The following is a 25548-nucleotide window of genomic DNA, read 5'->3' as shown; positions in this document are numbered from 1 at the left end:
GTTTTTGGCTCAGGGAAACCACAGGACTGGATGGGCAACCTGGTAGGGAGGAGACTGAGCCTGGATCTGCCAGAACTGGAGAGTCCAGCTGGGAGGTGGTTGTACATTCAAACTCCAGGGAAGTGGGGTAGTGGGGGCGTCGAGGAGGAGGGTCAGTAGGAGGTGGGACTGGGGATTACAAAGCACCCCCCCCCCACCCAAAGAAAAAATGGCATCTTCAGAAAGATGGAACTAAAACACTTCTAATCCACTAGTACAAATTCAAACAAAGGAGAGATCAAATGGTGGGTTTGGCATATTTATTAAAAACATCATGATCAACACATAGTTTGACATTCTATTGAAAAATAATAAAGACTTAAATTTTTATTCTTATAAGCACATTTAGTCAGAAGGCATATATTTAAAATACAAACACAAATTGAAGGGAAATCTATCTATATAGAGACTTACTCTTGAACCTTTCTTTTTTCCTCAACTAAAATAATTTTAACAACAAAAAAAAAGGAAGAAAAGAAAGATAAACATAAAGAAACAGCAGCTCTAGAGATACGGATTTTTTTCCCTATAGGTTAAATCTACTGAAGCTGGAAATAATCTGCTTAAAATATAGAAAATCTCTCAATCTCTCTCTCTCTTTAAGATTTATTAATCTAACTCATCTTCTTGATTTTGGGAGCAAAGGAAACCAATTCATTATTTAGGGACAAATTTTATTAAACTGATGCTAAGTCAAGCACAGAGAATTAAACAGATCTGCAGATCATATAGAACGTACACAACAGTCTGCTGCATGTAAACCTGATTTCATTCTGTGAAACACAGAGCTGAAAATGGGAACTCAGCTTCGCGGTCTGGGATGGCAATAAGAATTACAAAAATGTTATTAAATCAGAATTTTAAAATAGAGTTAGGGCCAACTAAAAATCCTAAACATCTTCAAGGAAATTCAAGAAGAGGAAAACATTTTGGAGGAAAACTTAGAACATAAGCCATAAACAAACTAGATAAGTAGATCAGATGCCAAAGAACAGAATCATAAAAACAAAACATTAGCAATTCTAAGATGCACTTTTATTTTACAAGGCACCAATATATTTAATAGATATATTAAAAACAACTTTATTGCTTTAATCTTAACTAGTATTCTAACCTGAAAGAGAATGTTTTTTTATCTTAAAAGCATACTGAATCCAAGCAGTTCATTTTCTTTTTCTATTATAATTTAACAAATTGTTGAATGCTAACTATGATTTATCACTGCAAAGAAACCTAGATCGTGTGCTAATAATTACTCTTAATTTACTGATCAGTCTTTCTGTTTGTTTAGAATTCTGGTATCAGATGATCTTGCCTCCTCATTTTGATACATCCAAGAAATATCCTCTACTAATAGATGTGTAAGTATTCAAGAGGAGGGAACAAATTAAAAGTTAACCATTGGACATTTTTTACCTAGTGCAGCTTACAGAAAATTAGAGCTGAATGTATCCTCTGTCTCTTCCTGAATCATTGTGAAGAATTTTACTATTTCCTTCTTCCATTTTGCAATCACAAACCCAAACCTTTGTTTTCTACCATCTTTCAAATGGAGAAAATAGACACCTTTCTGTCATAATGGCATATGGTCCTTTAGTTTTGATTTGTTTCTCTGAACTACAAGGGAATTCCAAAGGAATTTTCAGGTCACGAGTTTTATCCTTACCGCATAGACCTTTTAACATGCAAGAGATGGGTATTAATAGTCTTCACAACTTCCTTACCCCCAAACTTGCCCAAACATCACCATTAGTGACCTTTGATGCATCAGTACATCAGGTTTCTCTTCCTTTAGTTCCTGAAATACCACTGCCTGGTACTTTTCATTCCCCTCTCTGGTGAAGAGAAGATGTGATATAGGAAATTATTCATTATAATCCAGACTTTTTCAAGTCTCAGAGAAAGTTCTGAAATCACACATCTTTGAACAGTAAATGTAAACTCATGCGAATTCTAAACGTGGCATCTTTGTAAAATATTTTTGATAATGACTGGGAATACATTTTACTTTAATCCTTCTAAAATTGCCCTGAACTCACACATAATGGCACAATGCCACTCCTCCTGTCCTACATTGTCTCATTTCCTTGATTAAAAATAAGACAGAAACAAGGCGCCCGGCTAGCTCAGTCGGTAGAGCATGAGACTCTTAAAAATAAGACAGAAACAAACCAAAAAATGTGCCGGGTGCCTGCTACCTGCCAGGTAATTTGCAAACCCATATGAGGAGTTCTGTTGGGCCCATTATACAGAAAAGGAAACTGAGACTCAAGAACATCACTTTTCTGTTGTAACCACCACCACCACCCACAAAAGAGGGGGTGTTAGCATCCAACACAGCCTTGTGGCACGGTATTTACAGTTCCATATAAACAAACCATAAAAGCTCAAAGAAAGAGAAAAAGGTATTTCAGACTTCCAGATGTGCTGTTTAATTTTCAGTAAGCCTAACTTTGACTACAGTGACATTAATTTGCTTTAGGCTTTAGCCCCAATACGGGAAACAGATGTTTTAGAAAAGAGTGAGACTTTTATCCTCTTCAACTCCCCGGTGAGGAATGGCTAGACCTCCCCTTTATTTAGGAAAGTTTAAAAACACATGGTAAATTTACTGCCCTTTTCTTTTTAGTTGTTTTCCTCTTCCCACCCTTAGATGTCTAAGTCTTTGTTTTCTATTTTTAAAAATAGTGTTGTTTAATCTTAGGGGGTAGGGTAACTTGATACATAACTAATATTAAGGGAAGCTATTACCCTCTGAAATCTAAAATCATTGAAAGGACCAAGGCATTTCACATATTGTTAAAAAAATGTTTACTCGCCCAAGAAATGCATGAATGCCTTCTTCTTTTTAAAGTTAGAATGTTATAAATGAAAGTAATACAATGTTTGTTTAAAACCAAAGTTCTTTTGACTTCCATCCGTAGGAAGAGCAAAGGCATGTTAAGTGGAGGGGACAGTGAGCAGACCAGTAGGAGGGATGGGCTGGGAGGGAGAGGTACTGGACCAGGTCTGGGTCCAGGAGTCCCGTAGATCGTGCAAAGATGACATATTTAAGTGAGATGCAAGGAGCTATAGGGAACTTGCCTTGATTAAAAAATGGAAATGAGAGGGCTTGATGGAGAGTGGGCATCCAGCTGCGTGGGAGTGGGGTCTAGCCTGTAAAGATTGCAGATAGCAGGGAGTTAAGCTCGTTAATGAATAGAATGCGGAATAAAAACATACATGTTTTTCAAGACCATCCACTTCTTTTTCCTTTGAAGTTTTAAGGAATAGTGGTCAAGCATACCTTGGCCCACTCCACAGTGACTTGTGGAGCCTGAGTGTGGCATCCTGTGCGGGGCTGGGGAGAGGGGGTGCAGATTACACAGCAGTCAAGCCACCCTTTAGGAAGTTCCAGCCTAGGAAATGCACACGTAGAGTAGGAGTGCTTGCAAGCCATGGGGGAAGGATATATTCAAAGCTGCATTGATTGTCATCCTCATTAATTTTTCATAACACAACGTCCCTGTCCCAACTCTTAAGTATTTATTTCTTTGATTTCCAAGAAATATATGACTTAGAAAATGTTGGCCTCTGAAGTCTGTGTTTGATACCAGTCTTCAAAGGTAAAACCGATGGGCATCTTTGAAGGAAACACACAGCCGTTGTAGCCACGTTGCCAAGTTTTAGAGGAACCATGGTGGACGCCCCGGTGGCTGGCACAATTTCAGGCTCGTGGTCGGGAAAGACGCACACTCCTTGTCCACAGGGAGTAGAAATACAGGCACTCCTCATTTGATTCAGAAAAACCACAACGGCTAACAATTGGGATTTTTCACAGATATGCAGGCCCGTGTAGTCAAAAAGCAGACGCTGTCTTCAGACTCAACTGGGCTACTTACCTTGCAAGCACAGAAAACGTTATCGTAGCTAGCTTTGATGGCAGAGGAAGTGGTTACCAAGGAGATAAGATCATGCACGCAGTCAACAGAAGACTGGGAACATTTGAAGTTGAAGATCAAATTGAAGCAGCCAGGTGAGTGAGTAGGAGATGAATCTGAAGGTCATCTGATTTTTCCCTCTCGATTTATATTTTTAAAGTTGTAAAGTGGAAAGAATGCAAAGTGTCCTAGGATGAATCTTTTATCTTTGGGGTACATTTTTAGTGAAGATACCACACTTAGATAAAAATGTATGTCATTAGAGACGTATATAAAGGTTAAAAAAGACATATTTCTTAAATTCCTCTCTGTGACTCTGGAAAGGGAGTTGGTATATGTGTTACCTGCCTCCTTCCATGAACAGAGACTCTAAATTCATCAAACACGTGGACAGACTAAGGGATAAATGCACCCCCGAGTAAACATGTAACTAGACAAGTGGACCATCCCTGTAGTCAAGGTTAAGCGAAGGAGTCCAGTGTTCCTTTCCAGCGTAGGAGGCTGTACGTTACATGGGATAGCTATCAAGTCCTAGGAGTGGCTCCTACAGTCTGGATGAGGGTTACTCTGCCATTTGGGGAGAATTGTGGAGCACAGCCATCTTCACTCACAATTATAAGGGTTTCATTAAGTATGAATCACATCTCATTCTTGTGCTTTCCAGTCATGAGTCCACAGGTAGATGTGGTCTGGCTTAAGAGAGATGTTATTGATAGGTAATGGTTATCACATAATGGGCAATGTTTTACCCGAATTGTCATGGGAACTGCACAGCACCCCTATGAGGTGGGGATCTGTACCCCATGCTTCAGGTAAAAAATGCAGGCTCTTAGGTTAGGTAATTTGCCAGGGGAAGTCAGAATCTGAATCGAGGTCTCCAACTTAATTGGAGTCTCAAATGCATGCTCCAATTCAACTGCACTCAACTGGTAAATGGGAAATGCAGTCTTTGAGTTTCTATAGCCAACTGCCTGGATGTCTAGGGAAGCATAACAAGTGGTCAATTTAAAATAATGTTATGAAATCATAAACTAGGAAATGCAGAAGAATGGTGAATGATGAAATGGGTGGAGGAAAATGCCTTTAAAAACAAGAAACAACCAAAGAGAAGAAAAGAGGACAATTTACTAAGTATCCCTAAGTCTCTTACACCAAAGTTAACGATTAGCTATTTTCCTTTAAAGTAAAGTAGAGAGAAGGAGAAGTTTAGATTAGAGACAGAGGATAAACTGGTTCAGGAGTAGGGCTGTGATATTTTATTTATTTTTTATTTATTTTTTTTAAAGATTTTATTTATTTATTTGAGAGAGAGAATGAGATAGAGAGAGAGCATGAGACAGGGGAGGGTCAGAGGGAGAAGCAGACTCCCCGCCGAGCAGGGAGCCTGATGCGGGACTCGATCCTGGGACTCCAGGATCATGACCTGAGCTGAAGGCAGTCGCTTAACCAACTGAGCCACCCAGGCACCCAGGGCTGTGATATTTTAAAACTAAAATTTTGTTTATCCAGACTGATCCTCTGTGAGAGAAGGCAGAGTGTCCAGGGCTTCTCAGATCCAAAATTATAGAATTGGGTATCCACAATATACATCTCCAGTTTAAAAAGTTAATGTCACTACACATAAATACACTACACATGTAGTGTATTTATGCAATAGGATACTAATTCAGCAACTAAAAAGAACTATATACAGCAGCGTAGATGACTCTCACAGGCTGTTGAATGAGAGAAGCCAGGCACAAAAGTGTATCTCCTGCATGACCCGTTTTATATAAAGTCCAAAACCAGGCACAAATTGGAATCTTATAAAAGGAAAACATTTCATTTTTTCCTTTTGCAAGGGGAAATGACCTAGAGGTTTCTGGGGCGTAGTAATACACTCTTATCTCAGTCCAAGGATATACTCATTCTGTAAAGTTTATCAACTTGTTCACTCATTATTTGGTGCACATGTCTATATATATATGCATTCTGTTTTAAAAGTTTACAGGGAGAAGATAATGAGTTGAAAACGACTCAATTTTTTTCTAATATTGCTTAACTCAGAGCTGCCTAAAGCATATATCTATAATGGAAAACACAAAAATTCCCAAAGTCATGTATAGGTCAATGCAAGGGTCCCCACCGCCCCCCCCATCAATACTACAAGTTAAAGAGCCCCATATGCTAGATTGCTTCTTAGAGCAAACAAATTACCTTTTGATGTAAGGCTGAGATTAAAAAGTGGGTGCATAAAACATTTTTCTCATTTCTTTAACTGGATACGAATCCTGGGCCCAATTTTGTGGCAAAAAGACTTCTTAATCCATCAAGGAAAAATCGCTTCCTACTTAATGGTGCTGAGCTAACTAATCAACACCCAGCAAAATAAGGGTTTTATTTAGAGAATGGTGTTTAAGTTCTCAGGTAAGGGGCCCAGAGACCTTCCGAAGCCCTACCCAGATGCGCCTCTATTTCTCCATTGTGGGGGCAGCCTGTCTTCAACTGAAAAACATCTGGAGAGATTTAAATTCAATTATGTAAAGAAAAGTGCATCTGGGCTGCAAATTTTTATATAAAGCTGTGAAAAAAAACTGCCAGGATTTGTTTTCTGTGAATCATACACACACACACACACACACACACACACACACACACACACTCACACAAACACACAGACAAAATTTTTATGGACTCCAACAAAAGTAAACCTTGTTCATCTGGCTCTTAAGTTAAAAAAAAAAAAAAAGATATACATCCATCTCAGGTGTTTATCTGATTGCTGGCCGTAATTAATCTTAGATTCCAACAGGAGGAAATAGAGAGCAAATGGCAGGGTTTCACATTTGTGTACTTATGTACTTATCCTAGTTTTCTATACACAGTGCAATACTAATTCATGGACTTCTTCCATGTGTTTTAGACAATTTTCAAAAATGGGATTTGTGGATGACAAGCGGATTGCAATTTGGGGCTGGGTGAGTAGTTGTTTGGCTATGAATCTGTGTCCATATAGTTAGTGAATATAATTCAGAACGCGATAATTTATCTTTGGCATGTGAATATTTGGAGATGAAAATCACATATCTTTAACCTAAGAAGACCCTGATAAGATGTCTTAGATCTCTAGGCGGTGAGTCCCTGCTAGTCAGGCGTACATCTTCGCTTACTATGATTAAGGAGGGAGGTGAGGGAGGTAAGGAAGGGAGAGAAAGAGCGAGGGGGTGGGGAAGGAGAGCAGGAGAGAAGGAAGGAGGGTGATTTTTCTCATGAGTCAAAGTCAGTAAAGATCTAGTGTTTATTGATCTTTTTTTCTTTAAGTACTACCAGGCAAATTTTTGATGCTTTTCCCCCTTAGACCTATCAAGGAAAGGGATCAGGGCTCTGAAAGTATAGTCTTGAGATATTGTCCAATTAAGGCCAATTTAAGCCCTTCTCTACCATGCTTTCTGTCTCTAAAGAGGCACAGTATATAAAGATGTGAGAAATATGGAAACTGCGACTCGCTTACCATATGTCCTGAATTCCTTTACCTCCATAAAAATAACCATTTCCACTCCTTAGTCATATGGAGGGTACGTAACCTCAATGGTCCTGGGAGCCGGCAGTGGCGTGTTCAAGTGCGGGATAGCCGTGGCACCTGTCTCACGGTGGGAGTACTATGGTATGTAATTACTTTCAGGTACAAAAAGATACAGAGCGTTGACCTTAAAGCTCCAATGGCAAAACCATTCCTTTTTGAGTTGCAGTGCTTCTACAGGAAATAAGCTGATTCACTGTAGATGCGCTTTACAGACACCTATAATCGAATGATCTCACTTATTCTGCTGTTGCGAAAGGCTCTGTGGTATTGTTGTCTGTACGTTTAGTTATCAACAAATTCTGTTTTCTAAATTTCAGAGCATCCCTAATGCTACATTTCTGCAGATAAACCCTTATTTTAGTTTGAGTTTTTGGGCTTCACATATTAGCAGAATAAAAGAAGCATGTATTTCTTTTTCTTCCAGTAAAGGTCAAATAAAGTAGGGCTTTGGGTGGAAAGACAACAGTAAGGATGGGGGAATTCCTGGGTTGTTTGTGGTTTTTTTCCCCACTGTCTCTAAGTTAGTGAAAGCCACTCTAGGATCTCTTCTTCGTCATTGAGAAATAATTCTATAAGGCATCATACATGTGTAAGACTGTAATTCCCCAGGGGGAGAGAGTGAGCATTGGAACACTAGTAGGGGGAAAGAGAGGTGGTGAGAGGATGAATTATTTTCCTGTACCTTTTCAGACCCCATCTCAAGTCCTTTCTGCGATAGACTCATTGAAACAAATATGCTCATTACATATTTTATGCCCTAATGTATGGTAGTACCAATCTTGTAGGAAACCCTTTTTTAAAGGCTAAGTCAAGAGAAGCCAATGTAAAAAATAATAAATAAATAAATAAATATTGCTCTTTCTGTTAAAAAAAAAAAAAAAGCTGGAAAGCATACTTCTGACTTAGTCCGCACACAGTGGATTTGTTTTCATAAGATACTTTCCTGCTTATACTAATTGTTCCGTTGGATAGCTTGTTTTTGGAGACCTCTGGTGGTCAATAAAATAATAGAAGCAATCTTTGTGAGTTTAGAAGTGTAATGATAAGAGAATTCATTAAATATATTTGGACCAACTCAATTTTCTAGACATAGGCACTTTCTAGAGTTCTTACATATGTATTAATTTGAACAGTTTTACTCAAAGGTCACATAGAAGGAATACATAAATGGTATTTCAAAGGTGCATTTGTAAAAGTTTACAACACCTGTATTATGCATTTTTTAAAATCCTATTACTAAAATTTCAGGGGTGTCTGGGTGGCTCAGCCATTAGGCATTTGATTTCAGTTTAGGGTTGTAAGATCTAGCCCTGCGCTGGGCATGGAGCCTGCTTAAGATTCTCTCTTTCCTTCTCTCTCCGCCCCTCCTCCCCTCCCCCTGCTCCTACACACTCTCATACACACTCTCTCTCTCTAAAAAAGAAAAAATGAATTTCAGATCTTCTCACAAATGTAAACCTGATTAACATAATAAGAAAGGGGTATTATGTTCTAGGGCAAGAAGAGTTGAAGTCTGCTGCCATTTCAGGAAAAATTTATTTTGCCCTTAAATGCTATTTTCAAACCTCCTCTCACATGTCCAACCTAAATTATTCATTTTTAAATGTTAAAAGATATGAACATTTTATGAAGATCTTGTATTTTTAAATGTCCTTTAAAATATTATATTTTCTATATCAGTGTCCTCTAGATACATAAAATTACATATAGTCTATATTCCTTTTAATCAGAAGGTTAAAATATTGCTGTTATTCATTTTGAAAGACAGTATTTTGATTTCCATAGAACAGGCATAAAGAACACATGTGGAATAACTAACACTCATTATCAATGTAGTTTTTAATGATGCCAGTCATTCAAAAAGGGTTAGAATGTTGCTTAAGGTTGTTGTTTAGATGATATATTCATTTAAAGAATTAATGAGATTAGTATTGAACTACATGTACAATTTGCAGTGAAATTCAAACCATTAACCTAAATAGCACAATGACAGCATATTACTCTATACTTCTCTATTTACTATAATCTGGTCACTGGAGGGGGCATCTTTCAAAGCAATTACTAAGTTATTTTGGAATGTAGCCACAGTAAATTGTAAATTTTCTCATGTATATTTTAGGATATATCTATAAAATTTTTAAAAATAGGGCAAAAATATGTTTAATTATCCAAAATAACCAAACCAGTTATGTATCCTGTTTTCAGCCATATTTATAGATAAAAAAGCTTACGTCATTTCAGCAGAGATTGATGTGATCTATTTCACAATACACAACTGTTATCATGCCACAATTGAGGGCTTGCCACAGAATGAACAAAACCAAATGTTTACCTTGCATTGTGATGGAGTAGCTGAGCTAGTATGGGGATATACGGCTAATAAATGATAACTTAATTCTTTGTTTTCGTTATAGTGAATTTTAAGCTGCCAAAAAAATATGATTTAAGTAAGCAGCTAGTAATTGAACATTATAAGGGGTTTCCAAAAGAAAATTAGGGCATATGCTTGTGTCAGGACCAAAAATTCAAGACAGTTGAGGCATTAAGTGACTTCCTAATTAAATCCTTTGAAAGGATCAAATGATAATGTTAAGAGCCCTTACTTTTCAGCACGTAACATTTGATATTTCTGCAGATGGATCTTTTTTTCAAAGATTTATTTATTTGAGAAAGCACAAGTGAGAGCACAAGCACAGGAGAGGGGAAGAGGGGGAAGAGGAGAGGGGGAGGGAACGGGAAGGGGAGGGGGGGGACGGGGGGAAGGGGAGGGGACGGGGGAGGGGCAGAGCAGAGGTGGAGGGAGAAGCGGACTCTCTGCTGAGCAGGGAGCCAGATGTGGGGCTTGATCCCAGGATCCCAGGATCACGACCTGAGCCAAAGGCAGATGCTTAACCAACTGAGCCACCCAGGCGCCCTCTGTAGATGGGTTATTGACTGGGTTTAGATCATCTAGTTTGATCTCCCTCTACCCTCACTGGTTCCAGCTGAGTATGGAAAGGCGTGAGTCTGAGCAGGTGTCTGGCTACATTAACAAGCCAAACAAAAATGGTCTCGAAGAGACACTCCTGAGGGGGATGCTACAGACCCACGCACAAGTTACGACATATGAAAGCACATAAAGTAACCCAATAAGAAAAAGAAAAGTTTATTGTATGAATTAACTATTTTTAAATGTTTTTTTCGTCGCAGACTCAGTGTATACAGAACGTTACATGGGTCTCCCAACTCCAGAAGACAACCTTGACCATTACAGGGTAAGCGATGAGAAACTAGATCCATTTTATAACCTATTTATAAGTTGTTTAAGAACATTTTTACGTGTATCTATTCTAGAAAATATATATTTTTTATTTCCAACAAAATTCTTGTTAAAAAGAAATACCACAGGTGGTTTAGAGGTACTCCACTAGCTTCCCCTACTATATTCTGCATTAATTACAGTCTTTATCGTATGCTACATAGGTCACAATATGCATTCATTTGGAAATACAAAGCAACACCAGATAATTACTTTAATTATAAAAATTTCATTTAGAAAACATGTCAAATTCGACATATTCCTTTAAAGCCCAGAAGACTCTCTAAACCTTGAGCTGTATATTAAAATGCCTCTGGTATTATAATGAAGATGTATGTACAAGCCTATAACTTTCCTATTCGCAGCCAGCTAGGTACAGTTTGCCCAAACAAGATTGGAGTAAAGCAGGTGAAGAGTGCGGTTGGGCAGTGCCCTGAAGAGCCCTGGCAGCCACACTGACTGCATAGCCTCCAGCAGGGTTGGCTGCTGGGGGGACATGTGGAGGGTTGCTCTCAGACAGTCCACAGCTTCTGGAATACGGCCTGGAAGCCACCACCATTGGCAGCCACGTGTCCTAGTGCGGCCGGGCCAGGGCACTCTCTCTGGTGCCCCACTGAGGTAGCCGGGAGTGCTAGCCTCACCCCTAGAGACCTTTGTAGCCCTCGGGCCCTTCCAGAACTTTCCTGAGTCGATCTGCCCTGTTTGCCGAAAACCCCAAAACTTGCCGATGACAAGGTCAGTCATCTCATGGTTACATTTTGCAGAGGAAATTCAAAACGCTTTTCAGGACAATGAATCAAAAAGCAAGGAACACAAAACCAAGAATAAGTTAACACACTTTCTCATCGGGGCCGCAACTCTCACTCCATGGGCTTCATAAGAATGCATCGCTCCGAGCAGTATGTGTACATTTTTATAAGATGCCACCATTCCTATAGATTCTGAAGCCATGTGATCAAAACCCAGTGAAACTCAAATAAAGTTTCTAGTTTTGCAACGTAAGGATACACAGTTCCGTTTTATGTCAGCTTTATTTAGGAAGGCTTAGGTGGACGGGGCGCAGGGAGAAGTATGTGGCTAAGTCGGCGCCTGCGTGTGTGTTTTCCAGCCAAGATGGAAAAGCGACAGCCTGTCCAGGGAGATGCACTGATCATCTTCCACTACCAAGCAGTCCTGTAATCAGGTTGTCCCCATTTCTGCCAGTTGTCCCCCATAAGACTCTGGGGACTCAGTTCTTCCCATTCTTTCTCCTCCACATCCAATAAGCTGCCTTAAACATCCTTTCCCTTCTTCGTCAGTCGTGACATTGCTGCTGTCACGTGACTATCTGCTTTTCTAATAATAAGCCGGTTGGTGTCCCCTTGGCTTGTCTTTCTCTGCTCCTGTCTTTACCACAACGGGGCATGAGATGAATCCCCACAGCCCCACATACAACACTTTCACGGATCTTTCGTGTGACTCAACTGAGTCCAGCCCTCATTCTTTAACCAGGTGTTTAACATCCTTCTTACAATGGTCCAGTTCGCTTGTAATAGCCACTGTTCTCTGAATATTTCTGGGCCTTTCCCTTTTATGCCCTTGTCTTCCGTGCCTTTTGCTTGGAATGTCATTTCCCCTATATCACCACTTAGTAGGAAATTTGTACTGCTCTCCCGGCAGGCTAGCATCCCCTTTGGACTCTCATGACATTTTCTTGTATATCTCTTAATCTTCAGTTTCTCTATCTTGAACTCATGGTTATTTTGTACACCCATTTCTTCCCTGCAATATTATTAACTGTTCACATCTCTACTCAACACTATATTCTTTAGATGACCCAGTATGAAGTATAAACCTTAAAACCTTTCCTGATTTAAGAATTTTTGAAGGGAAACACTGTTGTAAAAATTGCCTGTCTCCATCACTTCGCTCATTTTACATCTGGAATTTTCTTGTCCCTAACCTGACCAGGATGCTGACCTTTGAAAGCCATCCCTCCGGTGGCATGCCGTATTTGCCGAGTTGCTGAAGGGCTTTCTCAAATATTCCAAGTACTAAAACTCCTGAAACAGAGATGTACTTACAGTCCAGGACCCCAACCCTGACTCTAGAACCCGGGGGATGTTAAGTCAAAAGTTCATTTTTAAAATCCCATTCTGAAAAGTCCTTGAACCTAGAGGCACAGGGTCAAGTCCAAACCCCGACACCTAGGGAAGTCCACGGCACCTGCCCTACTGCTCTCCGTGAACGTCAGCCGACAGCCAACAGGGTCTTTCCTCTTCAGCCGGCCCTCCCCTTTATAGGATGATTCGTTCTAATCTACCCTTTCATCCTGCATCTTTTTCCAGATTCTCCCAGCGGCTCGTCATTCCCACATCGATCCCCCGCTTCCCCATCCCAACCAGCCCTGAGGTGGCCATGTCCGTCTCTCCCCTTAGGTGTTCTCCGCAGGAGGTAGTCATGTAAATAGAAGTCACTTCGCCCTGCCAACGGCAACAGGCGCACACTGGGTGCACCAAGTCACTCTTGCACTTCACTGCACAGATGGTACCCGAGGACTGTTTAATCCTTCCACGCCAGGAGTCGAGTTTTCTTGGCACAAAATTCAGTGCTGGCAATGGACACATTAAAACTGCCAGTACCAGGGAGCTAAAGGTTCCCAATGTGTTACTCGGAGGAATGATTTGGGCGGGCGAGAGTTAAGGTGTGTAGGGAAAGGGAGGCGACCCGCTCACTGAATTGTTTCCACCCTGGTAAGTTGCTTCCTCAGAGTGTGGAGAGCTGAATCTCAGTGCCTATATTTGGTGCACAGCAGGCTTTAGAATAAAGCTGCCCTCCTTTGTTTTTTAAATAAGCCTGTGCTTTTGTCTCTGGCAAGAATACATTCAAAGATTCTATTTTCCTCGAGGCCCCAGCTGCCCCTCTGGACCCCATCTTTTACTTTTCTTTCCCAGGTTGTTTTTATTTCTCTCTCTCCTTCTCTCCCTCCCTCCCTCCTCCCACCCTTTTGGAAAAGACAAAGAAGACGATTCCTTAGAGGCTTTCAGTACCCGGTGCCTATCTGTGGGTCAGAAGGAAATATTTTGAAAACGATTCCCATTTCATCTGGCCCACTGACTCTCTGCAGGACATCCGGGTCACGAAGGACCAAAGCATGGAATAAGCAAGGCCCTGATCTTTGTCTACATTTGCAGCTAATGAATCATCAATAGAGTAGCCAGGATTATAGCCTTTATAAGAGAAGACAATCTTTAATTTAAAAAAATGCATGAGAAAAAAGATTCGTTATTAGGTCATTGATGATCCAGATTTGGAAGAATTTCGAGAAACCCACATCACCAAGAGAAGCACATTTTATGAAATAAAGGCCCTACTTATGATTTAGGAAAGGAAATTCCAGAAACCATACGTACACACAAATGGAACAGGTAGGGATGCCATGTATAGTTGTTCAGCTTGTGCACTGCTGAAAACTAGTCCACGCTTCATTCACCAAGACATGAACCTCTGGGGCTGCATCCAACCAGAAGGAATGCCTTTTCCTATTCTTACAAAGCCGCCGTATAGATTAGCAGACCCTGGACTAAGGCTCAGACCCAATGCAGGTACATGAGCAGTGATCCCATGGGACTCTTTGTAGATAGTCACCCACCTGCTGCCAAGTGGCAAGGCAGGAGCACTCTAAAAGGCAGTATGGAAACATCTTTTTTGCAGTGAGTCTCAGTCCACAGCAGACCAAAATGGCGGCAGATTTGAGCAAAGGAATCAGATAGGCAATGAGAAAACCCTCACCCCAATAGCAAAAAGCAAATAGCAACTGCAACCACACCTTGAGGAGTGTGTTGCTCACTAACATTGACAAGTGGTCTTTCATATGGTCAATCACAGGTCTTTTAGTTAAACCTATTTAAAAAATTAACATAATGGTGAACTTTCACTCACCCATGCAAAGTGCCTGGTATTTTAATTGTTCAAAAGTTTATTACCTTGTTGGTGAGCAAAGACGTGAACACAAAATTATCAAAGAGAAATAAAGGAGAGTAGGTAATAGAGCATGAACTCAAATATGACAGAGTGCCCCCTATGTATGGAAAGAGAAGTGGTTCCCTAATTGTGACAGGCCCCAGGGATTTTGTACCTTCAGAGCATGTAGGGCAGGGAAGAGAAGTGGCCAAGAAATTGGGGTTTCACCTCCCCCCTCCCCACACCCCCAGCTCCTCTCAACTGAGGGGGCGGAGAATCCAGTTTCATTTACTTCATTCATTTTTTTCATTTATTCGTTAAGTGCTTGCTTCTATGGGCAGACACATCCTAAGCTCTTTAGATGGTTTATTAGGTTCAGTTCTCCCTCAGATTCTCTGAGATAAGTGTTCTAATTATCTTCATTTTATTGACACTGAAACTGAGGCACAAAAATGTTACATAACATGTAGATGCTGAGGGGTAGGCGAGGGAGGGGCACTTGCGTGAAGCCAATAAAGAAAGACTTAGGAGATAAAGAGGGAGAGCAGAGACACTCTCCGTGGGTTGCAGAGAGGAACGAGGCAGAGCACAACCACATATGAGTAGCAGGTACAGCTGGTTTTCAGGGGATTTGTGAAGCAGGTTGGATGAACCGACGGATAACATGGAAGCAGGGCTGTGGGAAGAGCAGGCCAAATGGTGGCCTAGAAGGCAGGACAGAGACTGGGGTTGGAATGAATTTATGAATCCGCAGAGAAGCAGAAGATCAAGGGCAAGAGAAATGGGGCCCAAGTCCTGAGCCTTGTTGCCAAGGGAAGAGGCCAGCCTGGAACACACAGAAGGGACTGATTTAACTTGTAGAGGAGATTTATTTTGCATTTTGCTCAAAATTTGATAGGCTTTTGGCAAGTGTAGGAAACAGTCATAGATTTGGCAGTCTTCTGCTAGCAGATTTGAAATGTTCAATCCTTAAGAACTGCTGCATCGTTAGGTTATGCAAAACAGGGTGCAATTTTGTAAATATGCCATCTTGTACTGATTTGACATTTGTTCTATTATCCCAGAATATGCCAAAGGGAGAGAGACCTTCAGATTTAAGCCAAACCTTAACTTGTTTGTTGAGTGCTGATAAAATGTTGACTGCTGTGTGATCTTTAAAGAAGCCAGTGTTGCTTGGTGAGGACTGAGGTAGAGCCCCCTGTCGGGTTGACGGGCTCTCTTCTTTGGCATCTCACGGATACAGTTGTTTGATAGATGTAAACAAGTAAAGCATCCGATATAGTGGGTCGAAATAATTTTTTCTTAAAAATGTTCTCTGGCCTCTGTTTTCTGTAGCATTAATGGTGCTTCCCCGCATAGCATTACTTAATGCTATTTACGAGCTTTGGGTTGCAAGCAGGACAATGCAAAGAGGAAATCAGTGCCCCCGTAATAGATCGCTGATGTGCTGGGTTGTCCATTAGACCAGTGGCCATTTGCCCTCTCCACAAAAGCCTGGAAATGGTGATGAGTTAGTGGTTGGCTGGGATGTGAAGGGACACTAGGTCATAAGGTTAAGGGGAACGGACTTTGGAGTTAGACCTCTACTCAAATTTGGTTTCCACCATTTCCTAGCAGCGTGAGCTCGGAGAGGTTCGTTAAGCTCTCTGGACCTCAGTTCCCTCATCTGGATAATGGGGATCATCAAGCCTACCTCACAGGGTTACCAAAAGGCTTAAATGGGACACCTGTGCCTGCCCTGAGGGAAGCTTTCGAAACATGGCACCTGCCGCCATCATCGTCCTCAGGAAGCCAGTTGTCCTTATGGTTCCTCGATGGCACAAGGGGTGGCTTAAAAATTGTTAGAACTTCTGTTTCTTACAGTACTTCCCCGCTCTTATCAGCTCTCTCTTTATTTCAAAAATACAAAGATTTATTTGCTGGAAGGTAACTGAGGAACCAGCATGATCCAACAAGCAGCTACAGATGGTTCTTCTTAGGGCTTGAAGGAAAAGCTCCTCACAGAGATGCTGTGGAATCGGCACTGCCACTGGACCAATCCTTCCCACTTCGTTTTGCCAGACTGTTGCTGACAGCGGGGCTCTCCGGAAGTTTCTAGCCTCGGGAGGGTGCCAACTGCACACCATTGCATCCTTGCCCATTTATCACTCTGAGCTTCCTTTTTAGTAGCTGGTGATAGACTATTCGGCTTCTAACTTAGTCATCCATTTCCTTTTCTATTTCTGTTTCCATCGATAGGCAAATGGGGATTATCCTATTTTAGTGGGTTAAAATAGCACGATGGTATTATTTCCGATTATTAACCAACATCTTCAGTTAATGCGTGCATCTCTTTCTCTGGCTTCGGGGGGTGGCCTTCTGCACGGTGGACCGCCAAGGGTCTCTCTTGATGGAGAAGCCAGGATTCTTGGTCCAGTAGGGAATGATGGGTGGTGCCAGAGGCAGGGTGCCACGGCTGCATCTTTGGGGGCTGGGGGGGGGGGGAATGCTCTCTGCCGCCTGAGAGCCTGAGAGCGGGTGTGTGCCTCCAGGCTGCCGGCCTGCCGGTCCACCTCGAGCCGGGAGGCCCCTCTGGAGACTTCTCCCAGGGAGCAGGGGGAAGCGTGCATGGAAAGGGCACACCTAGCTCACCGTTGCAGGGGAGGCTTTTGTTTTATTTTTCTCGTGCTGCATTAAAGTATTTGTCTTTCTTTCTTTGTAGTGTAATATTGTTAATGTAAAACAATTTGCATCATGACACTTTTATCACAGTTTTCGTCTTTTTCTCAGTATGTTGCATTTCTCACCATGTCTAGTTCATCACAGCTACAGTGTGTACATCACAACATTTATCTTAGGCTCAGGGTTTTACTTGTTTATAAAAATTGTCTTCTTTCAGCCTGTATTCACTCCATTTAAGAAAAAAAAAAGGCAGCCAGAAACTGTTTTGGTCCAAACTCCAGTAGTTATCACATTCCTTGCTAACTGTCCTGCGTATTTATATGTCTCCTAACTATTACTCTATGTTTCAATGACATTTCTCAGTTTTATGGCTCGTGGAGGTTGTAGGAGCAGCTTTTGCTGTTCAAGCTGCCAAGCCAGGAAGGCCCGTGGGGCTTCTGGAGGTGAGGCGAAGTGACAGAACTGCCTGCGTGGGTCAGGTCTCCGGTGCGGCAGTTGCGTGTGTTGGGGGAGCAGAGCACTAGGTTCGGTGTGGGGAGGACCGAGGCCGAGCGAGTGGCAGTGGCTGGGCAAGGCTGTGAGCTTTCTGGCCGCAAGGAGGGGGGGGGGGGCGGTGCGCTAACAGGGAGCGCTGGGGCCTGCGGCTCACATTATGGATGTTCGCAGCGGTGTGGGAGCCCCAGCGTCTGGCAGCTCAAGCTCTGAATCCTACCCTCCTTTAGGGAGACTGATTTTGACCCTTTCCTCTCCGGAGAGCAGCGATTGCTCAGGGTTCTGCTGCTACATTGGGCTCTGTGGCAGCTGCACGGTCAGAAAACATGCCTTCCAAATCTCACAGGGCCCGGCAGACCGGCTCTCTTTTGATTAGTTCAGTCTGAGAAGGCACGGGAAGCCCGTGGCCGGAGGGATACCCAGGGTGCTTGCGCGGTACAAATTCCGGGACAGTTAACTTATTTCTCACTGTTCCTTTGCGGGAAGACCACATCATGAGCAACTTGGAATTTTAGTGGCCTCGGGCAGCATAGGAAGAAAAAGAGGTTCGGCCGTCAGACTTTGTGTCCAGCTCCGACACTTCATACAGATGGAACCTAGTGCGAGTTGCTTATTTCTGAGTCTTGGGGTCTCCATGGAGAAAGCAGGATCACTGTAGACCTATCTCAGAGGAATGTTGGCAGGATTAAATAGAGCAGTGCTTCCTACAAATATGCCCATTTTACAGAAGACGAGACTCAGAGTGCAGCATGTCTCCAGGCACACAGCTCACTGATGTCGAAGCTGGGGCTAGAATCCAAATCCAACACCTTAGCCCTATCCCCTTCCTGACAGACCATCAGGGTTCCCATCAAAAAATACGGAGCTGGTGGGGCGCCTGGGTGGCTCAGTCGTTAAGCGTCTGCCTTCAGCTCAGGTCATGATCCCAGGGTCCTGGGATCGAGTCCCACATCGGGCTCCCTCCTCGGGGGGAAGCCTGCTTCTCCCTCTCCCCCTCCCGCTGCTTGTGTTCCTGCTCTCGCTATCTCTGTCTTGGTCAAATAAATAAATAAAATCTTTAAAAAAAAAAAATACGGAGCTGGTGTTAGCTACAAAGAAATCTGTAAAATACATAAACTTGGCACTCATAAAGTTGACTTTGATTTACCAAGGTGCTGAAGGAATAGCTGGATGATTTTTAAACCTATAGGGAAACCACTGGCCCTCCCTCTCCCCAACCCATAAGGAGACAAGAGAAGCGGAGTCCAGCTCGCCCCTTCCCAAAGGCACTATGATGCCTCTGTGACACTTTTGCCTTCATCCCAACTTTGTAAACATCCCCAAATCAAGATCAGATGGCCAGTTCTGTGCTTTCAAAGGATTTCTCATCCAAGGCCCTATCCCCATTCTAGAAGTCCTGCCTCACTGAGGTCGGTCTTCAAAAAGCTTACCTCCCCATTTTTTTGCCCCGTTTCTCTGGCTGATTTGGGAATGGCTTGATCCAAGAGCAGGATTTTCCCTGATACAGAATGAGGCAGACAACAACAACCCACTGATTTTCTAAGGCCATGCTTGATCTTTTGCACCCCTTTCCCCTCCCATATGTTACATTTGCCTAGGTTTTAAACATCTGTTCCAAAAGAGGTAATACTTGCTTCTCATTCATTGCCTAGCAATGTGGACCAAAGTTCATATGACATATTGCAGAGTATGTTTAGTTGCAAATGCTATGTACAAGCTCTTTGAAATGTAGCATGTATGGCACCATGTGACACACGGTTGCCATGGCAATACACTTTTTGGCTGAACTACAGCATAAGCCCATGGAACATACATTGCTAATATGAGACTCTGCCCTGTGCTAATGCATAGGACACAGCCAATCTGGGATCTGGGACTCAAGGGGCTTTGCGTGCAGCCCTGGTGGCAGGTGCCCTCCGCCTGCATGTGCAAGGAAGATGTGGCATCCTCCCTTTCCAGTCCTGTCTCCCAGGCACAGGGCATGCTGTGCATTCTGCCATGCATGGAGACAGCATTTGCTTAAATATCGGTTTGCTATATTTTGTATCAAAGGGGGCCCCAGCTGAAAACATTTTATTTTGTAAACTGAAGTGAAAAATCAGTTTATGGCAGATCTTTTTTTGAATAATGACATTCTTTTTCCCAATTCCAGAATTCAACAGTCATGAGCAGAGCTGAAAATTTTAAACAAGTTGAGTACCTCCTTATTCATGGAACAGCAGATGGTGAGTTTCAGTTAATTAGACTTTTTAGTATCACAGACAGGTTTGCAATTTCACTACTGACAAAACAAAAGCATGAGGGGCAAGACTGTTACATTTACTTCAATAAAACAGTGTTGCTTTCCACAACTCACTTGTCTTGGGCTAAATGGGATGCTAAGGCCTAGAACTTCAAATAGTCCCTTTCTTCTTGTGCCTTTCCCACTCTTCCTCTCAGAAAAGGAGCAGCTATTAGTTACTTTGTGTTTCCTTTCTCTCCTTGCAGATAACGTTCACTTTCAGCAGTCAGCTCAGATCTCCAAAGCCCTGGTGGATGCTGGAGTGGATTTCCAAGCAATGGTATAGCAAAACTTGGTGCAAAAGGGGAGAACTTGCTGGTGGGGTCTTGGTTTCCCCCTCTCCTGGCTCCTTCTCCTCCAACAGTCCCGGGAGACAGGGACAGAACTAAAATGGTTTTTATTTGTTCAATGAGAAGTTGGAAGTGATAGCCTTAGGCCATAGACAGAGTAATGTTCAAAACTATTAGAGACTTGGGGGTTGAGAAGCACAATATTGCATATCTTGGGAGAGTCAAAACAGTGCTCTCCTACCCATGTGGTCGTTCAGTCTCTCCCTATTTGGATTCAAAAGTAATCACTTACTCAGTAAATGTGTGGTAGAGTAATTCTAAAGTGAAACCAGCATGATAATAGCTCAGCTCCAATATGAAAATCCATTTCTGTCTAGTATGTATTACTAGCCATCCTAACAACAGTGGGTCATTAATAATCGGCATGCTTCAGTTTTTGCAAATGCAACGTTATCTTTTGTTGAACGACCACAGGCAATAAACAATTAGGCTTGTTTTATAGAGTTGGAAATGGCTAGAGCTGTTGTTGCCTATACGGTAGGCTGTTTCTAGGTAGTAAGTCAGATTCATTTTCTGCTCTAGATCTTTTCAGTTCAAGAAGAAAAAAGAAAAAAAGATGGTTTTTGTGTGTGTGTATATATAACACATATAAATGTATGTTTGTATTTTTATATGTATGCCCATGTGTGTGTTGCACTAAATATTTTTGTATAAAATGCTTTCTTGCCTCTATTAGCTAGAAAACCTACTTTTCCTCACTCTCCACACACACACACACACACACTCACTTTGCTCTGTGATCAGTTCAAATGATGCCCACTGAATCAGAGTGGGGCAGTTATTTGATACCAAAAAAAACCCAAAAAACAAAAAACCTGGTATATGTCTTTTGGGGTCAGATTCTTAAAAGAGCTTGAGGTTTCTTTTTCTACTACTCAAAGAAAAGATATGGTACTTCAATTAGGCAATTTTTTAAAAGTTTATGTCTCCATAACATATGTTTGCCTGGTAGTGATTTCCCACTTGTTTAATGTGGGATGCGTTGATAAATTTTTGCCTCAGGTCATCAACTCTTTCATAAATGTCAGGCATACAGATAGAAAATTCTAGTGAAAAATCAAAGTGTTTGCAAATAATACATTTGCCTTTTGACCTCATGTTAAACATATATATGAAATATTGGAATAGATTTTTCTAGTTCCTTGGTAACATATATTAGGAAAAAGTGCTTTTAAAAATTTTATTTTAATACAGTTTCTCTTCCAGAGAGTCGGAGAAATCTGACACTTGATAACACTTAATTAAAACTAGGGTACTTAATGGGATAAACATTCTCTCCTGTGCATGATGTGGTTCTAAGTGTCCTTTGAGTCAAATCTGAAAGTGGATTTGGATAGTTTCATTAGAATATATATATATCCCCCCTAAAACAATGTTTTAATTCTATGTATGCTCATGAGAGCTTATTTGAATTATTTTTTTAAAAAAGAAGACAGCTGACTTCCTACTTCTGACCTTTGTCTTTCCCTGCAGTGGTATACAGACGAGGACCACGGAATCGCCAGCAGCACAGCGCACCAGCATATATATACCCACATGAGCCACTTCATAAAACAGTGCTTCTCTTTACCCTAGCGCCTCAAACAGCATGCCCGACCTTACTAAAAGCCATTTTTGTTCTCTCTCAAAACTGCACTGTTCAGATGATGATCTTAAAAAGTACACTCAAATCAAGAAATTCAAGGTTACCTTTGTTCCCAAATTTCACGTCTGTAACCCTAAGTAGGGACTTCTGTCTTCGCAACAGATTATTACCTTACTGAAGTTTGAATTATTCCGTCTGGTTTTGTTTATTATTGAAAATCATTTCCACATCCGTTGCTGAAACAACAAATATGAATTGTTTTTATGGGAGCTCTGCATAGGTTCCCAGGGAAGCATTATATTCTTTTCTAACTGGACCAGTCCAAATCTCGTTCTCTTCTTTAAAGGGATGGCACGATGCGGGCAGTGACGTCACTGAGGCAGGGGTAAGAAGGGAAAGGGGAGGGCAGGGAAGGAAGCTAGTAGGCCCGGCTGGGAACCCACGTCTGAGCACGATGACCTGACCGGGCATCTTCTCTTAGAGAACAGCTGCTCACAGGCAGACTGGCACGGTTTTCTGAGAAAGGCTATTCAAACAGTCTCAGGAAATCATCTCTGCAAAGCACTGACTTCTGAGTAAAACCACAGCAGTTGAACAGACTCCAAAGAAAAGAGAGGGAATCTGCCAACAGTGCGAGGCCCCCAGGTGCGAGCTCCTGGCTGTAGGTCCTACAAACCCACGGCAGTGGGGAGGCGCTGTAAACGTGCCTTAAAACTACTGGTGTCTCCCAGGGCAAGGGGCAGCTTGGAACGGAGATGTGAACACATCAGCTCGCCCTGCTAAAAGACGGAAATATTTGTATCACAAATTCGAACTTGAATTTGTCCCTGCATCAGTTTTTCTTAGTTCATTTCATGGAGCATCTTAATGCAAAGGATATTTTAATGTCCTTGGACTTGTCTTTAAAAATCGAAAATAAGCTACAAAGTTATGTATTGTTATTCCCATTCTACATACTGTGGAATTTCTCCTGGTCATTTAATAAACGTTCCCGCATTTTTTCAGAGGTAGCGCGTTTTGTGTCTTGAATGAGACCTAAACCACATTGGCATATGGACACGCTTATCCAGAAAGGCTCTTGTTTATTTTGCTTGTTATCCCAGACTGCCTTGTAAACATGGAGAGAGTTCAGCTTTTGTAAAAAAAAAAAAAAAAAAAAAGATACATAAAAATGTGTTAAATTAAGCAGTTCGTAGGGTTTTTATGTAATACATACACAATTTGCTATCACACACATATATAGCTTTTGAAAGACCCAAATAGTTTTTATTTTTGATGTAATACATAATTTATAATTTTATTCCAGGAAACTGTGATGAGGCTCATGTTATAAGAACAAATAACATCAACAATATCATCTCAGTGTAAGTTAAGAAAAAAAGTCAGTTACTTAAGTGTTTGACTATTTTTGGCTGGCATATCTATATTAATGGAAGCATAGATTTCAGATGCTGAGTTTAGTCTAGCAGATAATTGAGGAAACAGGATTTTTTTTTTCAATCGTTGGCAAAATGGCCTAATTTTTTTAAAAATTGATTTTATGAACTCGAACTTAGCTTCAGACCATTTATTGGAAAAAGTTATCTCAGAGTGAGCTCCAGCATAAAAATCTAAAAATAGGAAAAATGGAAAAAAACTATCAATTACAACATAAGACTGGTGAGTCATGCATAGGAATGGACAGAGGGTTGTGAAATTCAGCTTCGATTGTACTTTGGGAGCATGCCACTGAGTAGCTTCACCTTACATCCCAAATCCCACTCATCCATTAGAGCTATAAATTGACCTGCAAACCTGTAGGGCTCTTGTCATAATTCTATTTCTTTTCTTTTTTTTTTTTTAAAGATTTTATTTATTTATTTGACAGAGAGAGACACAGCGAGAGAGAGAGAGCACAAGCAGGGGGAGTGGGAGAGGGAGAAGCAGGCTTCCCGCGGAGCAGGGAGCCCGATGCGGGGCTCGATCCCAGGACCCTGGGATCATGACCTGAGCCGAAGGCAGACGCTTAACGACTGAGCCACCCAGGCGCCCCCATAATTCTATTTCTTAATAGAGTTCAGTCATTGTAAGTAACTGGACCGATCTTTGCAGAGTTCTATATCCAGGAAAGTAGTCATAGATCATATGTTCACAACCTGGACCGAATTAATAGTCATAAGAGCAAATTAAATAGAAATTCTTCTTTTATTTTAATTGGAACCAGATAGTGTGCAATATCAGATGCTGTACAGATATTAAAACCATTTGGCAATATCAGATGTTAACAATAGCAGATATTGCCCAATAGCAGATATTTCACAGATATCAGTACGACCATTGTACAATAGTGGATATTGCACATCAGATACTACACAGATATTAAGACCATCGCATAATATCTGTATTGTACAATAGTTGTACAATATCAAAACCATGCAATTCACTGTTCCTTTAGTTTCTAAACATGTTATTTTCTCTGGAGCCCAGAGGTGGTAAAAAAAATCCTAGCACATATTTTTCACATAATGAGGGTTACAAATGGTAATGATGTGATTGAAGTTAAAGTAGATTTCATTCAACCCTCACAGGACACATTTTACTCTCCAATAAGAGTTTGTAATTGGCTGATTGGAAAAGGAAGGTAAAGACATTTAACAACTTTGAGAGAAACTTAGTCTGAGGCTAAGCTGGAAACACACAGGGACTAATCCTGGCACTAAGATGTGCAGACTTGCCTGCCATTGACAGCTGCAGCCTCAGCAAGCACAGGGACGCTAAGATTCCTATCAGACACAACCTGTGGGGCGCGCCGTGCCTGGGGTGAGCACACGCCAAAGGAACGATGTTCACATCTCTTCTGTGGATACAGAGTTTAAGTTTTGCTCAAGGTTTTTAGAAAATCACTTTAAAAATTATTTTTGAACATTTTTGTTGGAAATCTTGCTAAAAATAATTCCATACCTCCATGTTTCCTTAAATAGAAGGCATAGAACATAATTCAGTGCATCCTTAATGACTCAAAGCCACCACCATAAAGATCAATGATCACATCAGGCTGTGTGTCATTCTGGGTCTTTTCGTTCTTATTCACAAGGTGGTCACCGAAGCTATCAGTTCTACTACATGGCATTTTGCTCTTAAGTTGATGTGAGAATTCCAATTTATAAAACTAGATTTGTACAATACTTAAGATTCAGTAAGTTCTAAATGAAAAACATACCAAAATACCAGGATGGCTTTTTTCATAGAGTAAAAGAATTTTGTTCTGCCAATTTTGCGACAGTTCTTCCAGCAGTGTCCAAGAACCTTCTTACGTACATCCTGAATGATCTGACGTGTGTATTCAGGATGACTGAGGGATCCAGGTGATTGAGAATGAGAATTGAACATGAGTAATAAAGCATAACGTCACTGCCCATCAGAAAAGCTCAGAGCCCAT

At 41.4% G+C, this 25548-nt stretch overlaps 1 protein-coding gene across 1 annotated transcript in view; it reads left to right on the top strand.

Moving 5' to 3' along the window:
• Positions 1–23133, top strand: part of DPP4 (dipeptidyl peptidase 4) — an 80272-nt gene extending 57139 nt beyond the window's left edge. The window contains exons 19-26 of the mRNA XM_021702790.1: positions 1331–1400; positions 3860–4054; positions 6862–6916; positions 7503–7602; positions 10711–10775; positions 20067–20139; positions 20402–20475; positions 22019–23133. Coding sequence (XP_021558465.1) covers positions 1331–1400; positions 3860–4054; positions 6862–6916; positions 7503–7602; positions 10711–10775; positions 20067–20139; positions 20402–20475; positions 22019–22120 — 734 coding nt within the window. The 3' untranslated portion in view covers positions 22121–23133. The remainder of the gene's footprint in view (positions 1–1330; positions 1401–3859; positions 4055–6861; positions 6917–7502; positions 7603–10710; positions 10776–20066; positions 20140–20401; positions 20476–22018) is intronic.
• The last annotated feature ends 2415 nt before the right edge of the window (positions 23134–25548 follow it).

Source organism: Neomonachus schauinslandi, chromosome 3 (assembly GCF_002201575.2).
Source record: "Neomonachus schauinslandi chromosome 3, ASM220157v2, whole genome shotgun sequence".
NCBI classification, from domain to species: Eukaryota; Metazoa; Chordata; class Mammalia; order Carnivora; family Phocidae; genus Neomonachus; species Neomonachus schauinslandi.
Note: the sequence above shows the minus strand (reverse complement) of the source record. Positions and strands in the feature narration are given on the sequence as shown.